The sequence below is a fragment of the Neodiprion virginianus genome, chromosome 2, assembly GCF_021901495.1.
Source record: "Neodiprion virginianus isolate iyNeoVirg1 chromosome 2, iyNeoVirg1.1, whole genome shotgun sequence".
Taxonomy (NCBI): Eukaryota; Metazoa; Arthropoda; class Insecta; order Hymenoptera; family Diprionidae; genus Neodiprion; species Neodiprion virginianus.
In genome coordinates, this window is record NC_060878.1 from 6,148,793 (window position 1) to 6,170,524 (window position 21,732).

At 34.3% G+C, this 21,732-nt stretch overlaps 2 protein-coding genes across 9 annotated transcripts in view; one reads left to right on the forward strand and one right to left on the reverse strand.

Moving 5' to 3' along the window:
* LOC124296884 (protein furry) overlaps positions 1-21,732 on the forward strand; it is a 106,848-nt gene that overhangs the window by 37,307 nt on the left and 47,809 nt on the right. The window lies entirely within an intron of this gene.
* The window catches only part of LOC124296886 (neuropeptides capa receptor), a 29,609-nt gene continuing 13,324 nt past the window's right edge, over positions 5,448-21,732 (reverse strand). Inside the window, exons 2-3 of the mRNA XM_046747278.1 lie at positions 20,321-20,495; positions 5,448-6,073 (exon numbers count right to left, since the gene is read on the reverse strand). Of these exons, the coding sequence (XP_046603234.1) occupies positions 5,967-6,073; positions 20,321-20,495 (282 nt within the window). The 3' untranslated portion in view covers positions 5,448-5,966. The remainder of the gene's footprint in view (positions 6,074-20,320; positions 20,496-21,732) is intronic.

Sequence of the window (21,732 nt, forward strand, 5' to 3'; positions counted from 1 at the left end):
CAGCCTCGTCGTAATTTCTTATACAATTGCACTGAATTTCCGCTTTAAAGAAATACGATGCGTAAAGTCGATCTTACGTATATCAAATATTACGACGTACGTTAAACTCTTAAGTGCAATTAGTTATATAACTGTAAAGATCCCGCAAAAAGATCCATTTTTTTTCGTCTATTATTAATTCAAATCGTAAGCCGGTTCGAATGATCTGTATATATATATATTAGGCTGATTAAAAAAAAACGGCTAATTTTTTTTTTTCAAAATCCTCACATAAAATCTTCCGAGAAGGTGTGAAAAGACGCCTGTAAAAAGCAGAGCCCTTAATATTATTATTAAGAGGTCGCGCATCGGGAATTTCTATTTCCCGTTTAAATAACACGGGAATAAATTTTTTTAAATTTTGCAATTTCGTATTTTTGCAACGGCTCATTGAATGAGCGGACCAAAGCATATTTTTGTGGGAAATTTGACGGTCTACAAAAAAAGTCCTTACAAAGTTTTCGATAGTCACACTCCTTCAAAAGTTATTCGAGGTCAAAGTTGAACTTACAAAAACATTCAATGTTTTTTTTTTTTTTTTTTTTCGACGATACTACGAATCTTTTCTCATTATTTTGTTTATAAAGAGGATAGATTTCGGAACAATTACATTTTTAAACAGTCAAGAATTTTTTCCAATTTTCTTGCATTCAAAACAATAGATGGTCTATGTAAACTTTGTATTCGTATTCAACGGATTAAAAAACATGAAAATCATGCTTAGTTCAGCTCCGCAGAATTTTTTTATATCACGAAAACTGCCAATTTTCGTTATTTTTTCGGTTTTTCAAAGTTTTCTCGAAATCTGAGGGTATACGGGTAAAACGGACCTCGGATTCGGATTCGGCGGGTCAAAATACACAGAGATGGACGGGTCCGGTCAAAAGTACAGAGAATTTTTTTTTTTTTTTTGTGTGCCGGTGTAGTTAAGGACTGACCGGTAACCGGAACCAAAAATTTCTCTCTGTGCAGAAGTAAAGAGATAAGAGCGATGAGATAGATCAAAGGAGAGGATATCAGTTATCTTGTCTCGATTATTATTATTGTTGTTGTTGTTGTTATTATTATTATTACTATGATTATTACTATGATTATTATTATTATTAATGTGTGTCCGATACAGGCTTACATTTATCATCGATCGATTCTCTAATCACGAAATTGCGAATGCGTAATATGTGAAATAAAAATGCAGCCACGCGCATCGATCGGTGAAATGATTATTTATTGCTGTTTAATTGCGACAGTGCCTGAGCGTAAAACCGAATTCATTATGCGTACCGCGCCTGTGAAAATAGAAGTGGAACCGGGAGTTAATAATCGATCGATGGAAAAGCAAAGGAGCGATAGAAATTGCTTTGCAGCTGTCTCGTTATTATTCCTGTCGCATCGTGCGTTATAAATATGCGGTGAATATTTTTCCGAACGGTTGGCTTTATTGTCGGATGGAAAAAAAACGGGGGAAACCCGTTGAAAGAAAATCACCGGCCGATTTTTCATTTAAAATTGAAATGCACTGTTGATGAAATTAAAATTTGCTAACGATTTGTTTGCGAAGAGTTGAGAGGGGGGGGAGGGAAAAAAAACAAAAACACACGGAAAAAACGAGAAAAGAAAATACGAAAATTTTTAGAAACAAGCTTCGGTGAAGAAATTTTTTTTTTTTTTTTTTCGCCATCATTTCGGTATCGATAGATATCTATTTAACTGATGTACGATATTGCACCGATATCGATTATATCAATGGATGAAAATATTGAATCGATTAGTTGAAGGAAAAAGAGAGAGATAGAGAGAGAGAATAAAATCGAAGGAATGTTTTGAATTTTGAAAAATTTCTTCAAGCGATTCGAAAAGAAGCATCGATTTTGTTTTTTTGATCCGACCTTTTGTTTATAATCCCATTACTTTTACACTTTTTATATTTGAAACTTGATTATAGGAGTAAAATATTCGGGTGTTTGACGATTTTTCATTTAAATCTCGGAAAATTAGCGAACGATTTTCATTATTAATTGGTATGATGATAAGAAAACAGAATTTACACAGGATCAGAAGGCTGACGAAGGTTCGCTAATTATTCAATTCTCACCGGGGCTTTTAAGGCCATTTAAGCTTTTACTTTCGCCAAGCCCGGAGGCTTGACGTCATTATGTCGACTACCTTCGCAAATTTCGCTTCAAGTTCACCAATTTCAACGGTTTTGTATATATATGTATATATATATATATAAATAAATATATTAAACCTGTGCTAACGGCGTATCAACGCACTCGTCAACCGGTAATTCACTTAATTCGGTACTTTTAACATCGCCGACGAACCAATTTCTCCATTTATCACGGTAAAACAACCTGAATTGGTACAAATGTGTATTATTCATGAGATATCACTGTTTTTGGAACGGATATTTGAAGTTTAAAAAATTGGGGGATCATTTATTTACACTATAAAAAGTCTGATTGTTATATTTATGAGTAAATTTATACCGTACAAGCGTGGAAAAGTTGAGATAAATTGTTTTAAACAGTTGACCGGATCTGTCATCTTGAATTTTGAAATTACAACGTCGAACTCGTTTTCAGCGACCCCGAAAATCCCCGAGTAACAAATTTCAAGCGAACCGGATCAATTTTCATATTTTCAGTCCGCCATGCTGGATCCGCTATTTTGAATTTCGAAATTTTGACGTCGGATTCGTTTTTAGCGATCCTAAAAACCGAGGATTACAGAATTCCGCTTTTTTAGTCCCCAAAACCTTTCCGAAATGGCATTTATTCTGTAAAAACAGGCATTTTTCAATACTTTGTTTATTTGTATCGCTCAATATATTCGCGGAATTATCGTAATCATTCTTAAAACATCAAAATTGACATCATAGAAGTTCGATTATTTATTTTTTTTTGTTCTTTATTCTTTACTTCCGTATTCTCGTCTGGCTAATTTTTGTACGGATATTTGGCCGAGTGGAATCACGATTAATAAGCGTCGAAATTGATCGAAGCGAAATCGACTCGATTTTATACCCGCGTTGGAAAAAAATATATGTAATAAAATTAACCGGCGCTATTTTTGTTTAAAATTGTTTCGTAAATTCTTAACTTCGATTTAACAATGAAGCTTCAATTAATCAATCCGTATTTAATTAAAAACACACATACCGAGGGAAATGTAATTACATGTAAATAATACACAATTGTTGTATTTCTTTATTTTATACAATAATTTCCGTTGCCGACTGCACGATAATAAATATTTTACAGAGATAAATATTGTTACGCATCAAATTTACGTTTATGCCACAGAGCACGATTAATTATTATATTTGTTGAAAATATTTTCTATTCGTAATTTTTTTTTTCTTTTTTTTTTTTTACTTTTTTCTATTCTCAAGTCACATTTACATCTTGCAACGTTACGTTATTCTGACAATTATTTTTAATTTTTCTCGCATTTTGTTTGGTCTTTTACAGTAATAAGATAATTATGTAATTGTTACATTGAATACACATATTACGCAAACAGCGAGATAGTCGTTAATTTTCAAATATCAATATTAGACTGGGCCAAAAAAATTGATTATCTTTTTTTTTTTTGAAAAATATATCGAGAATATCATTCAGTATGAATGAAACTTGAAATTTCAATTTTTTCTTCAATTTTAATTGAGAATAACTTTTGAAAAATTAAATTGAGGCAAAAATATTGAGAGATCTTTTTTGTAGAACATTAAATTTCCTTTAAGAATCTGTCATGATCTTTTTTATACAATCATTGATTCGTTAGTCACAAAATTCCAAATTAAAAAAGTCAAATCGAGAAATTATATCAATTTATTAAGCTTAATTACTCGGAAACGGCTTGTCTGACAAATATCTATAATCAGACCTTTTTTGTAGGGAATTTAATTTTATAAAGGGATAAGTGAACATAAATTTTTTCACTTCAATATTTCGACAGTTCTGACGTAAAACACCAAATTATTACTAAAAATCAAAAATAGCGATGATAGACCTCTTAAAGTTAATATTAAGGGCTTAAAATTTCATGAATTTTTTTTTTGCCATACTGAATGATATTCTCAATATATTTTTCAAAAAAAAAATAGTCCATTTTTTTGGCCCAGTCTAATCAATATACACGTTTATACATTCGTTGACGATATTTTGCAGCTATACATTCTGCAAAGTTGTAAATAAATTGTGTCCTGTAGGATTGATTTTTTTTTCTCTCTCTCTCTCTTTTTCTCTCGTCTTTCATCTTTCATCTATCCAGTTTTTACAATATTTATCTACAAGCGCGCGGCATCAACTTCTGTAATATATTGTAATATAGCTTATAAAGACAGCGTAGGATCCCCTCGCATTCGATATTCGATGCGTCTATTACAATAGGCGTATGTTACAATTATTTGTATTGTATTGATAGATGCAGGAAAAAAGTTGCGAGGTAAAAGAAAGGACAAGAATAATTCTCTCACACGTATCGAAGTTGTAAAGAACTAATGTTATAATATATTATTATTTTGGTGTTTCAGAAAAAAAACTAATTTGCGATTTTTGAAGTTTCGTTAGGTTAAAAGAAAGATTCTGTGAAAAGATGAGACTTCTAAGTTAAATTTGGAAGATCGCTCTCATTTGATTTTTCGCTTTCTTTCGCATTTTTTTTGGATTTGTTGAGAAACACGTTGCAGCACTTCAATTTTTATTTCTTTCCTGACTCATTTATGTTCAACCCAAAGATCGCGATCCGTAACGCAAAGATATATCGACCGGGAATCTTATCATCCTAAATTAAAAGTTCACAACGAATCGTAACTATTTTGTGAGATTGAATCAACAATGAAAATATCGTCAGATACGCTTTTCAAACGTCAGCCGAAGACTCGATATTACAAGTCCGGGTCTTATTAGCGACGTAAATTGATATTACGATCGATGTAAGCGATGAAAAATAATTTATTCACGATACTCGATGAATTTAAAAAATGTATAAAATTGAAGAATCTTCCGCGCAACGTGGAACGCTCATCTTTTCACGGAACCTTTCTTTTAACCTAAACAAACTTTTCAGGATGTCCCGTGGTGGAAAATCGCATGTTATTTATTTCTGAAACACCCCAACGTATTACATATAATTTACCGTTTCTTATCGCAACAAAATACAGAGCTGTAAATTTCTATTTTCATTACGTGGGGTTGTATATAGAACAATATAGATTTACAATGTTTGCTTGCAGACAAGGTGTTATCATCTCTTTATCCCATTTCGTAGATACAATAATGCGGTAGTTAAAAAGCTGTGCAAAAGAAAAAAAAAACACAAAACATTTATTTACGGTGTTTCTACCATCCCATAAATTTGATCAACTTTAAAAAGTTGCAGTTATTATATATATACTAATTATTTATCGATTTTCATTGCCGTAAAACTTTGATATTTATTCATGTTCCGGTCTATCGACAAACTTGTTGTTTCTTATTTATTTTTTTTTGGTTTTTTTTTCTTTGAATAACAAAGCGTGCATCTTTTCAATATAAAATTCACGACCCGACGTGAAAAACAGTTTGAAATATCAACATAAATGTTTAATTAATCATTTCCAACGTTCCGATTACAAAACCTTTTATTCAAATTCTTGATCGTATCTTGGCAGAACCTAATTTCATTTCGTTGAATTTTTTTCTCAGATTCGTTGCAGGATCTAAGGATCGGTAAATTTTCAAAACTGTGTTTCCCTCCGAAAAGTCCCTCCAGGGTTTAAATTGTTTAAATTCCTAATGTACCAAGTTTCCGCTCTTTTACTTTCCCTCGTGAAAATTAAAACAATTACTTCCGATCGACAAATTACGAGCAGAGGGGAGCATCCTTGTCTTAAAACCATTCCTTGTTCCTTCAAAGCTCTTCTTTCCATTTACAATCAATCATCACTTCTGCGACATGGCGTGAAGCTCGTGCGCGTCTCGCCAAGATCCGTTCATCGTAACCGTGCGACGTCGAGATAGCGAACCGCTTGATCTCACGTACTCGGACACTGAAACAGAATTATTAATCCACGTTTATGCGTCGTAGAAATAGAAAATATGTTAAAGCGGGGTAACCGCGAGGCTAATATTAATATTCAATGCAGCGAAAAGCAAGTAAAAGTAAGTCTTCGTCGACTTACGATTATAATAATGATAATAATGTGACAGCGGCTTACGGACGAAGTTGCAAAATTTTGGGACGCGGTTGAAATTCCAAATTCGAAAAGTTCCGAATTTTTTCGTCGTGACATTTGATGAAAAGAAATTCAACTTTGACGAAAGGACAAATTTACGCAAGTGCGAAAATAAGGAGAAAATTTGAAAATCTGAAACAACGAAATTTCGAACGATCCGAGATTTTCGGTTCCCTGAATTTCTGGCTGGGTAAAATTTCGCCAGTTTGAACTTTCTTCGTTTTTCATTACCGACGTTTTTACTTTCGGAATTCTGGTAATTCCGATTTACCGATTTTTTACATTTTAATTTTCGAAATCTTACTCCATTGAGACTTTATTTTTTCCAATTTTTCTCCGTCGGAACTTTGAGCCTTCGGATTTCCAGCCGTTTGAAACTTTGTCGTTTCTTCAAAGTTTCACTTCCTTGCTTCGACATTCTCCGTCGAATAATTCGGAATCAGGCGCTTTCGAAACTTTTCAAAGTCGGAACACCGGGAAATGTTACGTTATTTTTCACCCTCGTTCATCGAGTGCTTCGTGAGAAAATCCGAGTCAAAAAAAGTTCAATTTTCATCATTAATATCATATCACGATCCCAAGTATGTAACAATCCCGAAATCCGGACGTGAAGGAAAGAGACACTCAAGTTTATCGAAAAAAATCTCAACATCTGCCTCATTTTTTCATTTACCTATCTTTCCAACCAAAAACTTGTTGAATAATAGTCGAAACAAAAATTTGTCCGACAAATCTCCGGTGAAACTTTTTTATTTTCAGTTTCGCACAAAATGAATTCGTCGATTTTTCCGAACACCTGTGAATTTTTGTTTCAAATTAATCGACGATTTTGAATAATACCGTGATTCAAAAATTTTTATACAACGTTGTTTCATGCCTGTAAAACTTATTCGTTCTAACGTATGACCATTTTACGAAAACCGATCGAAAAATTCGGAACTTTGTTTTGCCCAATTTTCAAAATTGCAAAAAAATAAGAAATAAAAAAAAAAAAACGTATTCAGAAATTCGCTGAACAAATTTTACACGAAGTAAAACAAAAATTTCACCAAAGATTTGTTACGCAAATTTTTGCCCAAACAATTTGTAAACAACTTTTTGACCGTTATCATCACTCGGAGCTAATTATCTTATGAATCTAGTTACGATTGATCCATTTTCAGATTTTCATCTCGTCGCGAATCGTTCAATATTCTCACCGGGACTAACTTTTCGTTCGGATTGTACGTCCCGTGACATATTTTAAGCCGTGGTTTCAATTTTTCCGCTGAGGATAATTTAATATCGTTCAACGCATCGGAATAATCCTTAAAATATGCGACCTCCTCTTAATTCCCACATTCGCGACTATTATCATTATTATTATTATTATTATCATTATCATCATTATCATCATTATAATTATTATTATTATTTTACGTACGTATATTTACGTCGTCGCGTTGTTAAAGCTCGGAGTGATAGTTTGAAATTTCACTTCATTATCGAACAGTTTCACGCGCAAATTCGAACGTGAAAAATTTAACAACCGAACCTTTTTTCGGTACCACGGTCATGACGCTTTAGCATTCGCATGAAATTTATTTTTAAGGCTCGCGAAATTTATTCTCCCTCTTTTGTATTATATCGCACAGCTTCATTCTCTCGCACTCTGACCTTTGACCCTCGAGTTTGAATTTTTATCGCGTGCCCCCCCCCCCCCCCCCCCCGCCGCAGAAGTAATCCCACTAGACATTTGTCTTTAAGTGTAAAAAATATCGGGAGAAAAATCCATTTGCAATATTGCGGAATATCGATGAATCGAGGCATTCGAGGTTGGCAGAAATTGGCAGCCTTTTTCCTTTTTTTCTTTTTTTTTTTTTGTTTTCTCTTTTTTATTATCCCAACTCTTATCGCAACTAACGCAAGAAAAACGTTTCGATGGTGCAAAATTCCGGGAAAATTAAAATATATTCACACGGCGTAGTTTACTCGACGAGTCGGTGCGAAAAATCAGACAAACCGAAAATCAGAATTACAAGAATTCCCGATGTAAGAATATTGATAATCAAAAACGAAGAAGGTTCGAAACTTGTCACTTTCTTCGAAGTGACTGTTGGAATAATAATTCGTACAACCTTTATCTCCGTACAATTTTACGAAAATTCAGTCTGTGCAATTAACTCTGTCATTTTTTCGTTTTCGTTAAAAACGTCAGAGTGTTCTCGTCAGAAATTTTTTACTTTCATTCTTATTTCCTTATCCGTACGAAAAATTTACTGAAAATATTCCATTTCCCTCCGATGGTAAAAAAAAATTATACATCATTGATTGGATAATATTGTAAAGTTACGAAAATCTTGATTACGTATTAAATTTCACTGTTTGACGATAGTAATAACAATAATAACAATAATAAATAAATAAATAAATAAAAATGAACGATCTTCTCCGATTCTTCGTTTTCTCTATTATATATATATATATACCTACTTATTTATGTAACATAAGACACCCGTCAGTCTGATCGTTTGAATAAATTTAATCTCATCGAATTGATCTGATTGTTCGAAGGGAGTTTCGCACCTCGATTTTAAATCGCGTTTCTCGATTTGTCGCGTAGCTACTCCGCTTTTTTCACCACTCAAACTTATATTCGCGGGTGAAAAGCCTCTCTTATCGAATTGTCTGTCATTCCCAATGACAGATAAATTTTCACCAAATTGAACCCAGCTGCGGCTCGCCTCGAGGATCTTCGATGTTGAATTTTTGGCTCTTCTCCCTTGGCTACCGGCTTATGAATACCTTGCGTATTTTCACCCTATAACCCGTAGGTAAGGTAGGGATTCTCTACTATGTATCGCTCTGAAAATACATACCCATACGTGCGTCTTAAGTATGTGGGAAATATTTTGAAACAGACGCGGTAATTTCAAAATCTTTTTATTTTCTTTCAAATTTTTTTCCCCTTCTTTATCAATCACTCAAGTACAAAGAGATATCTTTGCAGAAATCTTTATCGAATATCGCAGTAATTTCAGTTCATAGAGTCTACCAAATAATTGTCCGTTATTTGACTTTACGAATGTTGAAAAAAGTTTATTCTACTCGGAGGAACTTCTCGATACTTTTTTTTTTTTTTTTGTTAAATATTAATCAGCGGATACCTTTTCACATTCAATGTGAAGCTAAATTATTTTTTCATGGAATCAAGGTAAAAAAAAAAAAAAAAAAAAAGGAAGAAAAAATTGAGGAAAATTTCTTTTCGCCGCGAATTTTCCGGATCAGTTTCTGCAAAAAATTTTCATTCGACTTTCGTTGTGTTGTTTTTTTTTTTTTTTCTTTATAAATTTACACGCGCCACTCGTAAAGTATGAAGATACTTTATAAAGTGCAAAAATGCAAATTATTCATCAGTGCAGGCTGGGAGCCCATAAAATTTTCAATCTGTGTATAATTTACATGTCATAATATGTATATGTATAATATATGAAAGCGAAGAAAGAAGCATCCTGGTTTTTTTTTTCTTTTTTTTTTCTCACCGCGAATTTTTATACACGACATTGCGAAAAAATACTTTACAGTCGACCTTCGCATTCAAAAGACGAAATATGCAAACAGGACGATGACGGATGAACCAAATTTCGATCTTCTCGTCAACCGTGTACCGATCCATTTTTCAAAAATAATAGGAGTTCCGAATTACGTTACTACTGAGGAAATTTCAACGACGCGCTGCGAATACTCTCAACAACGATCATTAAATAACATTCGTCTGTAACTTTGTGTTTTGTCCGATAATTTTTGGTTCGATTTTCGAAGGTAGCATCGAGCGTCTAATGCCTGAAAAATTTTTTTTATATCACACAAACCTTAGTAGGCGTTGCTTTTCCCGCGTAAAGTAGAAAGTTGAAATCGAACCGAGAGTTATCAGTCAAAAACGCAAAGTCGTAGACGAATGTTATTCGTCGATGTCGATCGTCGTTGTATCTTTAAATTTTTAAATAATCGTTAAAAAATTGAGGTAAATTTGGAGGTTTTGAGAAGTTTGGCCTTGTATGGGAGAGTCAGGAAAATCTCTACGGAATTTCGAATATCGATATGTTAATATTGACTTTCATGTTCAACACACGTGATACGTACGAAACGGTCGAGCGTGCCGGAATTAAAAGTGTACGAAGAATAAGAAGAGGAAGAAGAAATAAAAAAAAAAAAACCGACGAAATGTTTTCTATTTTTTGTGCGAATCGTTAATTCGAGGGCATATATATACTATACACACATATATATGTACAAATAAAACACGCATTGAGAATTGAACATCTGTAATACGAATCGAGTCGATTTATGTAAATTAAAACTTACCAAACATTAAACTTTCGAATGTTCCCATTTTGAAAGGGAAAATTTTTTCCAAAAGTATATCGAGCGGAACTTTTTCAGCTCCGCATGATAAACACTTCTTCTCGGATTCTTTGATCGGGTTCTCACCGGGGGGATTCGCAAAAGGCTTCGAGAACAATAAACTCCCCGTGAATTCAATTTCCCCCGGGTGGTTCAAAAAATAAAGGGTATGAAGGAGGAGAGAAAGGCACCAAGAAAAAAAAAAAAAAAAAATAAAGTGAAAGGAAAAAATAAAAAATCCCCCCCCCCCCCCCCAAAAAAAAAAGTCTCCATTCTCAAGTTTTCACCCTTTAACAGGGTATTTCTTGTACCGTATTCCATTCGACTTACATGTATGTATATATATATATATATATATATATACACACACACAATAAGTGTACATTGTAAGATACGTAATATGTCTGCAAAATATCGCAAATATCTTCGGCTGGTCTGGTATATATATATGTATACACATATTTAGTATACGTATCAAGTTTTCAATTCGACGTCGAAACCGAATTTTTCCTCTGTATTCTATAGCCTTGTTGTTTTACACGAACATATGTATATATATATGTATGTATATTATATATAAGTAACCCCTTTTTTTGTCCGTCCGTATCGAGTCGCAGGTTTTTCCGTCGCGACGATTTTTCACACTGTCATTTTCACCCCGTTTTTTTCCTAAAACTGTGCAAAACTTACTTAGTGTGCGGTGAAAAATCTTGTAATTGCATTTTTCTTTTTTTTTTTTTTCTTCTTCCTTTCTCGTTGAAATCTTCTCTAGCAACGGTAATTTTTGTAACAATAAATTAAAGAACGAAATTACAAATTTCACGCAACGTCTGACGGATTTGGTAGTGAAATTTTATATTTATTTTTATCTGCTTCTTTCTCTCTCTCTCTCTCTCTCTCTCTCTCTTTTTTTTTTCTTTTTTTTTTTATAAAATTTTCTCATCACGCAAAGTATATATCGACAAAGAGAAATGAATTTTTTTTCTATTTCACTTTGGAAATTGCATTGCAATGTTTTATAAAAATTGGAATTATTTTCCACAATTCCGGATTGAAAATTCCAGATCGAATTTCAGAAAATATTGCGTTGTCATTTTTTGGCGTAACGAACGGTTGCGATTGGTTTAAAAATCTTAAGGTCAATTCCCGTTCGATTTGACGCGGCATCACTTATATGTCATGAAAAGGATTCTCCGCGAATTTAGCCGCTTTTTTTTTTTTTTTTTTTTTTCTTACCCTCATCAGTATTTTTTATAACAGGCAAAATTTTTCCAAATGACGGTGATTTTTGTGATTTTTTGGAATTTATTTTTTTTTCATACCCGTAGTGTCGGAAAGTGCTTTTGGAAGAAAAACATCGTCGACTCGTTCGAAGTTCAGGCGACGAATCGTCTCGCGGAATTTGTCGAAAAATGTAAGTGAGTTTAACATAGTAAAAAAAAAAAAAGGACTGGCTTAAAAATCAATATTCACATTTTTCTTTCACTTGTCAATTTCACTAATTCATCGCGTAACGTTGAGCAAACGCGTGTATGATATACAATAATAACAATAATAATAACAACAAGAAAATGATGAAATAACGCGAGTCTGATATTCGACATTTCCGAGGAAACTTTCATTAACCGAGGAAATTTCACTATCGTATAATTTGATTGCTCGATTATAATACCAGAAAATGGATTGTTTGTCGAAGCGATTACGATCGACTTTACGGTCTTCCTTAGAGTCATATTCACAAGTATGTTATTTTTACCAGTTACCGACTATTTTTTACATCCACTTTCTGTATGTTTTGAGAAATTTTCAACACATTTCTTTGCGGTTTTTTGTTATTTCTTACAGTATACCAACGGGTTTTCAATACTCGAGAGTAATTATTGCGGTATAATGTAAATTATTATTGTTAGGAACAAATTGATTGAAAAAAATTATATATATATATATAGTCCCAGGTTTTAATCGTATTAAAAAATCGTGGGAAAACTTTAAGATTCTAACTTTTTCTTTCCCATTTTAATATTTATATCACGATTTGTGCAACTTGCTTTTTTATTATAAATTTTGTGCCAAATTGGTTTGAAATATTGATTTTCCTTCATCAAAAATCTGATTATCTTTACGTATTTGTTAATATCAATATTTTCGTACGATTTTCCGTTGACGTTTTTATTTTTTCTTTGTTCAAGTCACGACTCTTAAGACTCTTAAACTCTTTCGCACGATCCATTCGCCAATATTTTACTCCTTTACGCATCGAAACTGCGAAAGTAAAAATATCTTTCCGATAAATCATCCGAAATTCTTTAATTTCATTTTCGGAAATTCGAAAGCGCTTACAAAAATCGATCGAACGATTTATTTGTTTTTGAAAATCGCCGGTTAGATCTATTTAGTATTTCATTTACAATCCGGACACTTTTACCGATACATCCTCTGGTTACTTACATAGGTATTTATTACCTTATATGTATAATACTGTCTGCATATATATTATTACTATAACTTTTATAATATACGGTAAACGGGACTTGAAAGGCTGAAGTAAAATCTGAAATCGCGACACCTTAACGTTTTTCGCATTACCGCGGCGAAATAGGCGAGTATATAAAGCGACTCGCGGTTTTACCTTTTGACAATATACTCGCCTGCAGATATACATGATACATATATATATATATATATACACATATATGTATGTATATATGTATGTATATTTATCGGTAAACAGTTTACGACGAGGAATCCGACGATATGTATGGTCTATTCCTGCCTTCTTCGGTGAAAAATCGACTTCGGCTAGCGATCGCGGTTGACCGGCCAAGGGGAATAAATCCCATGGGATTTTATACTTGGCGACCATTTCTGTATCTCCATTCGCAGGGAGTCGGTTCTCTTTTTGTACGAATTTTTTGCCTTCGAGAAAACACGGAAAAGAAAAAAGGAAAGGAAGAAATCCTCCGTCAGGTATAAACGATAATTAATTATTTAATTTTCTTCGATTATATTCCAAAAGAATTTTTCTCGCGCTCTTCTTTTTATATTTTTTTTATCCACTCGATGGATTTGAAACGCCTTTAAGTTGAAAAAAAAAAATGAATTTTTGTGCACATAATACATGTATGTAAAATAAATATGCACCAAGTTTCTTGTAAATTTCTCCAGATTTTATAACATAGGAAACTGAAAATTTCTCACATTGTCAGTGTGTAATATATATATATAATAATTGGCATCGACGATGACGGAGACGGCGTTGCCCGCGATACGAGATGAAAATTTAATCCCTGGAATCTCATCGACACTTAAACTTGATGAATTTTAAATCCGTGAAAACGGTATTCGATAAAAATAGGCGAGACACGTCTCTCGCCTACTTATAAAACCCCCGCGTTATTAATGCCCTATGTTTTACGCGTCTCGGGTGCAAAGCGAGTTCGTGCTGGGAGAGCCGTTCTTACTTATTTACCCTCGCCTATCCGCCCACTCGTTCTTCATTTTCCTAACGAAATCGCAAGTTTCGAGAAATGTTCAGGACTTCATCGTCCTCGTTGTTGCCTAGAAAACTGCCTATAACAAATGTAATATCGAGTCACGTGACGGAACAACGCAAGGTTTTAAAATTGTTCACTTGGACCGACGACGTGGAATCCTTGGCAAATTCAGAGGGATCCTGGATTATTAATAGCCGAACGATTTATTTATTTATTTATTTATTTCAACCTGGAAACTTTATCATTGATCGTCGATTGAAATTGATTTTGTTTTCACATTTTCACAATCACTTTTTCACGAAAACACGAGTTTGTCGCTTGTCACTTCAACAAGGAATCATCTATAACGGTTGTCAATTATTTCCGACTCGTTAAAATTTTTCATTCAATTTTATATTCCAATACACTGCGTAACAGAAAAAAAAAAAAAAAATTGCGATCGATCGAAATCACTCGTGTAAAAGAGCTGTTAAATTTTCAATACCGTTCAGTACCGAAAAATTAACGACGTGCGTTGAATTCATCGCGATATTCGATATCGTCGCGGTAAAAAAAAAAAGAAAAAAAAAAGAAATATATATTTCTCATAGATTTTTGATTAATTGACTTTCGATTGAATCCTTCGCGCAGCGCGGCGATGAAAAAATTATCCTAAGAAGAAAGAAATATTCAATCGCAAGTTCGGAAATCGAATGGAGTTTCGTTGGGCGGGTTGAAAATTTTTACTCGGTTCTGCGAAGAAAAACGAAGAATGACGAACAAATAAAAAAAAAAAAGAAAAAAGAAAAAAGCACATACCGCACCTTCGATAAGAACGAAGAAAGAATAGATCTGACAGTCTGGGTAACGCTGACTTTTCCCGGACTGACGAGAAAAAAAAGTGAGACGCAAAAAAGAGAAGATGAAGTGGAAAAAGGAGATGAAAGGAGCTGAAATTTGGAGATACGAAATTGCTCAAAGGATCGCAGGCAGAAGTTTCTTTTTTTTTTTTTTTCTTGTTTTTTCTTTTTACGATGTACCTAATTTTAAACTTTGCACGTCTTTCCGCGTATCTTTGGAATCGTTAAAATTAATTTCGTCACACCACCGATCGTATCAAACACACACAAGCACGTGACACGCGCACATGCGAGGCTTAGACGAGAGATTCATGGCTTCCTCTTTGCGAACGACGCACAAATCCATCATGACGTGGATGCGAGACGAGCATAATATTATCGTGTTTTCATATCGCGTGCAGCGCTTTCGATTAAGGATAAATCTGCGTGGCTGCGGTGCGAATAAAGAGCTTGGAAAAGAGGGAAAAATAGTTTGGAAAATTTTCACGCAAGAGTTCAGTCATTTTCAGCGTTGTAGTAATCATGAAAACTCTTTGATCAAATTCTTCGTCTGGTAAGTTTTTTTTTTTTTTTTTTTTTTTATCACGAGCTTTGACATTCCTTCCCTCTCAGCGTAGAGGGAGGAAGACTTTCGGATCTCGGTTGAATTGCGGACGGAAATCTTGATCGCGTCTCTTCGGATCATTAGACGTACGTACAGGAGGTTCCACGTCGATCCATCGATCCATCGGCCCCTCGAAATTCTCAAATCTCTGATCTTACAATAAGTTTCATCCATTTCGATGATATGAATCTTCGTGTCAAGAATATTACTTCACTTCACGAGGTCGCCACACTTTTGCAAAATTGTGGTTGAATTTTGAAAAATTGGAGGTATTGTTTTCGACCGAAAGAAACAAAAAAAAAAAAAATCCATTGCTCGTCAGAATTCCGATGACCGCCCGTTGGTTTTGACGTGGAATGCCCCATGTAAATTAATTTCTGACGACCGTTACGCTCGATTTGTGAAATGTTTAAAGGAGACGTAACTAACAATAAATATGATTGGCCAGGGAATCGAGAAAAGGGAAATAGCGAGATTTACCTGCACGGCAACTAACAAAAATCATTATTCTCAACGGTTTCAAATTTTTCATCGATCAAAATATTCAATAATTACACTCTTCAAAAATAGAGTTTTTCAATTTTCATGCTTAAATAATAAATAAGTCTTTCAAACGAAATTGTTCGGTGAAAACTTTCATCGGACTGCTTTACTATTTTCAAAATTATTTCAGGATTATTAAATCGAAATTAACAAAGATATTTGAAAAAATAAAAAAAACGGCCGTTTCGTCGTTTCTTAGCAAATACGCTTCAACGGCAGTCGAAAGAGTTAACCGACGCTCTGTGGTTGATTGAAGTGGATCTGTTTAATTGGATTAAGCCACCCTGTCATACTCTCGAGTTTAAACTAATGTTGCGACAGGCACACCTCCAATCTACGTTATACGTCTAGACAACGACGGATCGGATTTACGTTGTTTCAAATCGTGCCAGATTGGATTTAGATCCGATATACTTGAACGCGTGATCGTCGTTGATGAATTTTGGTCAGAGGGATTCTTCCCTGTTAACCATAATTTATCACATTTTTCAAACACCTCGTAGAGTTCCTTACTGCCTTAATTTTGCCGATGTTTTACAATATTTAAACAATCAGTTTTGATTAGGCAAACCGAGAGACAGATTATTCTGCGATTCTTACCTAGATATATTTATTTATTTTATTTTTTTTAGATTCTTACAACTCATCGCTGATCCAGGATATCACTTTTTGTGAGCTAGGATGAATTTCACACTTTCCGACCGTAATCAAAACCACCAAAACCGTATAAAAAATAAATTATCGTACCAGTTAAGAGAACAATAAAAAACTTGTTTGCACGCTCGATCCAAATTTTATGTAACGAAATGCAAAAAGGGTTAAACAGCGAATTGATTCGGTTGAAGAAACTCGGTGATTTTTAATTTGACAATTCCGACTTTAGATTCAGATTTAAAGGCCTGAAAATATCGAGTATATGACTGAAATTTTTAATTCGGATCTAACAAGCTTAAAACATGAGAGATCTCTTTCTCTCTCTCTAATAAAAGGCACGAAGTTTGGCGTTTGAAAGTTACGACGATATCAATGACACGTTGAAGTAGAATAAACCGAAGCCATGGTTAATTGGTAGACCATGCCCTCGGTAATTGGAGGGGGTGGGGGATATCTATTCTATTCCATAATTCAATACAGACTTTGATGCGGTTAGTTTTGCGCTTCGTGGTTACACGGTTTCCGCTTCCAAAGCTGTGCGAGGTGGTCTCTCCGACTCTCCCGGACATTTTGCGTTTGCGTTTGTGCTTGTGTTTGTGTTTGCGTTTGTACGATAGGTACACACGGTATATATTAAACGTAAACCCACCGAACTCGCGAGAGCCGGGGCTAATTGTAACACGCTTCCGAATGTAATATCTCAGTTGCTGTATCTCAGAAGCCTCTCTCTCTCTCTCCCTCTCTCTCTCTCTCTCTCTCTCTCTCTGTTGCAATTATCCGAGAATACATACGCCTTTGTACCAAATGCGTCTATCCGTGTCTATACGTACTATGGATTATATGCAAGATAATAACCGATAGATCAGTTTCAAAATAGATGATATTCTCTGTACCTTGATTGTTAGATGTTGGTACTGATTGTAAGTGTCGCGATCGACGAGGTTTTATCTCTTGATTCACGGTAAACGTCCACACTTTTCAACAAATATTTCACTTCGTATGCTACGGTTTATTACTAATATTGATTCGAATAAAATTTGTATCGTTGCAAACAACGGTTGTGAGTATTATTGGAATTATGTAAATAACAAAAAAAAAAAAAAAGTAATAATCAAAAATTTGCTACAATCAGTGTAACTATTGTTGGAACGTTAGAATCATACATTTCAAACAATTCTTCGACGTTGAGTTATCGCCGCGGCATTATCGAATTACGAGCGAAGATAAAAAAAAAAAAAAAAAAAAAAACTTAATACATTACCATGGACGATAATCAAAATCAATTGCAACACTCGACGAATTTTCTATAGTCACAGTTTGTAAAAAACGCTTTTTTTTTCGTTTTCTACTTGGAATTAGATTTTTCGATCAAAGATCAAAAATAATAAAAAACAAATCGAGACATTTTTTTTTACGCCCGGCTGCGGCTGCGATGATGATTAAAAAAAAAAAGAAAAAAAAAAAAATGTGCCAAAGTTCGTTGAAATTCTGAGGATATTACCACTCTTTATGGGGTTGCGAAATATTTATTGGCGAACAGAATGCGGCGGGTGAAAAGAAAGATAAAATTTTGTAAAATTTATTCGATTTTCTCGACAATTGGTTTTCAGTTAATTACCGTTACCGTTATTGGAATAACTGATTAATCCGAATCCGACCTCAACGTTGCAAAATTAGAAATATCGAACTTAGAATGGAAGAAGAAGAAGAGCAACTTCGACAAAGACATAAAAAAAAAACAAAATACGATATTCTGAAAATCTTTAATATTGAGGTTCAGTGAATTGATGAAATATTAAAAAAGAAAAATTAAAGGTAATTCTTTCATTCCATTTTTCTGTCACCCGTATTGAAATCGACTTGTTTGAATTTCAACGTTGTAGTTTAGAAATCAGTTATCACGGCCCGGCGGAAATTCCGATCACTCGGAAAGACAAATTAAAAATCGTTTTTTGTATCATATTCCCGGTTTCCGGAGCTCGAGAAAAATGACCGACTGAAACCAAAATTGTCACCCGACTTTTCGTTACGTGCATTTGGTAAATAATACATACCTGGTGTAAACCAATTTCCGGCTTAATTAAAATCGCCGCAATTTTATCGCTGGTCGTTCTTTTAACGTTCTGTCGTATTTTTTATTTCTTTTTTCCCTTCTCTTTACCTTTACGTAAAAGTCGCCTTGCTTGGCGAGAACTTGAATATTATATATTATATATAATAATAGGGATATTTTTTTTTATCACCCCCCGTTTTTTCCCCCAGATAATTTTCCGAGACTGTATCCTGGATCACCGGCTGGAAACTTTGTTCTTTTTTTTTTTTTTTTTTTTCCTTCTTCTTCCTCTAACTTCCGGCACTGGATTCACCTTGCTATAAAATGCAATTAGTTCACTTCCGCTCTAACAGATTCCCCGGACAATTCATCTCCGTTACAAATTCATTATTCATCCACGCGAGTTTTCGTCGCCGAATAAACGAGCCTGCAGCCATTCCTGCAGAGACGTGGAACCGTTAATTGATTTTTGAATTTTCGCCCCCTCCCCCCCCCCCCCCCAAATCTCCCTAACTTTAACTCTCTCTCTCTCTCTCTCTCTCTCTCTCTTTCTCTTTCTCACTAATATTCCGGGAACTTACCTAGTTCTTACTTTTATCGTCATTGCACTTGGAGATTAGTTTTCTGTAACGAAGTTTCATAGAAACCTTGAATGTAATTTAATCAACGATTTTCCTGCAGTTTTTTTTTTTTTTTTTTTTTGCATTCTGCACACGTTCATCCGTTCGTTCTTCAAATTTTTCTCAACGATCTGCGGTGAATGTTATTATTTCTGTTCTCTCGTTGAGCGAAAGAAGAAGAAGAAGAAAAACAAAGAGACTTTCATTGAATTAATTGATGAACCGATTAAATCATTGCGCTCAGTCAACCTTTACAACAAGATACGAATTACGAATCTGATATCATATTTTGGAAAGTCAAGATCGCGGATCCAATATGGTCGACAGAAATTTCAAATTTGATCGAATCCGGTCAAAAAAGCTGATTGGATTCGCTGTAGTGAATTTTCAAAATCTGATTTCAGATTTGCTATCGGCGACCCAAAAAAACCGCGAACAGAGTTTTTTTGTCCTAATTCGATCGGATTTGAAATTTTCGTCCGCCATATTGGATCCGTCATTTTGAATATTTGAAATCTGATTTCAGATTCGTAATCAGCGAATCCAAAAACTTACTATTTATGTAAAACGTGAACACGTGTAGAAGGGTAACTTTTTCGAAAATGAATTACTCCTTCAATTTTCACCATTCTTTTCAATCAATTTGTTTCTAACAAAACAATTTACGTTATACCGCAACAGTTACTCTCGGGTATCGAAAACTTATCAGTATACCATCTCAGAAATCGCAATAAACCCCAAAGAAATATGTTTTCAAAGTTTTTCAAATACACAAAAATCCTTACCACTGTTTACGACTAAAAGGGTAAATATAATAATACCACAAATTATTAGCCATAAATCCGGAATAGAAATGAATGTTTATACTTACTGGTAACTTGAGTGGTGTCATGGCGACGTCTCGGTCTTGGACAAAGCATGTGGCCAACAGCCCGTCGAAAATTTTGACCGCTGACACAGTAGAGCGCAAAATTGATGCCGAAATTCGTGTGAAACAGCAAATTGCACACGTGTTGCAGTATGACGGTCATGCGATCCGAATCACCCTGAAATCACGTTAAAACGGATCGACGTTAGCTGATCGCCGCTGTTTGTTTTTCTCATCAATTTTTCTCTGTTCCCCGATATTCGTCTAGCGTATTTAATCTCAGGCATTCGTTTACACCGAATCTCTTTTCTCTCTCTTCTCATCTCATCGTTATTAACACGCTGTTTAGCGCTGGAATAACGATTAGAATTGTTTTTTTTTTTTTTTCAATCCACCCAATCATCGTACAATTAATTATTATAGTAATTACAAACTACGTATAACTGCGAAGCTTTGTAATTACAATAGATTAGAAAGGGTGATAAAGACGGACTGGAACGGTTGAAAGAATAAGTTTAAAAAATTAATGGATACGTATAAATAATAGGTCTGTACAATATACGAGAAAAAAAAACAATATACAGCAACTTTTGGTTGAAAGCATTTTCCCAGATGCGTCGGGTGTTTTTTATTTTTCTTTTTTTTCTTTCATTTTCTTCTCTTTCTCCCATTTCTCTTTCTCATTCGCTCAGTAACGAATGTAGTTCCCTTGACGCTTGTGCAAGAATAAATTGACGCTAAAGCCTTGTTTAACTAAAAAAAGTATAGTTGCGATAACCAAAAAAGGATCGACGACAGCGCAAAATGTTTGGGCGCACCTCGTTTTTCGTAATCCCAACAATATTCGAACAGTTTTTTTTCAACGATACCCGTCTTACTGAATTTTTCTAGTTGATATAACAAATGAAATTTTTCTCACTAAGCAAAAAATATTTCAAAGTTTCGCCCAATTCTCGCCACTACGAATTTCGTAATTCCGAATTTCAGAATCGTAATCCGCAACCACGAAAACTATAGATCTAGATAGAAATAGATCACTTGTGATTTTCTACATTTGTTCGTAAAAAAAAAAAAAAAAAAAAAAAAAAAAAGCCCCTCGAAGGGTTAAAAATTATACTTGTGGCAGCGTGTAAATATCGAACTACTGCTCATCGTTAATCTTTACCGCCGGATAAATCCTTGAAATATTATTCCGAGTCTATTTATAATCTCGGGAAATCGTTTCATTCATCCGTCTCTCTATCTCGATCTTTAACTTATCCCTCTTTCCTTTGACGTTTTCTGAATATCCTCTGATATTTAATACACTTTGCTTTTCGCGCGTGTTCGGTAATATAACGACTGACTGACGTGTGACGAACGGTCAAAGTTTCGTAGAAGTAAATCGGTTACCGAAACACGCAAGTTTCGATTCC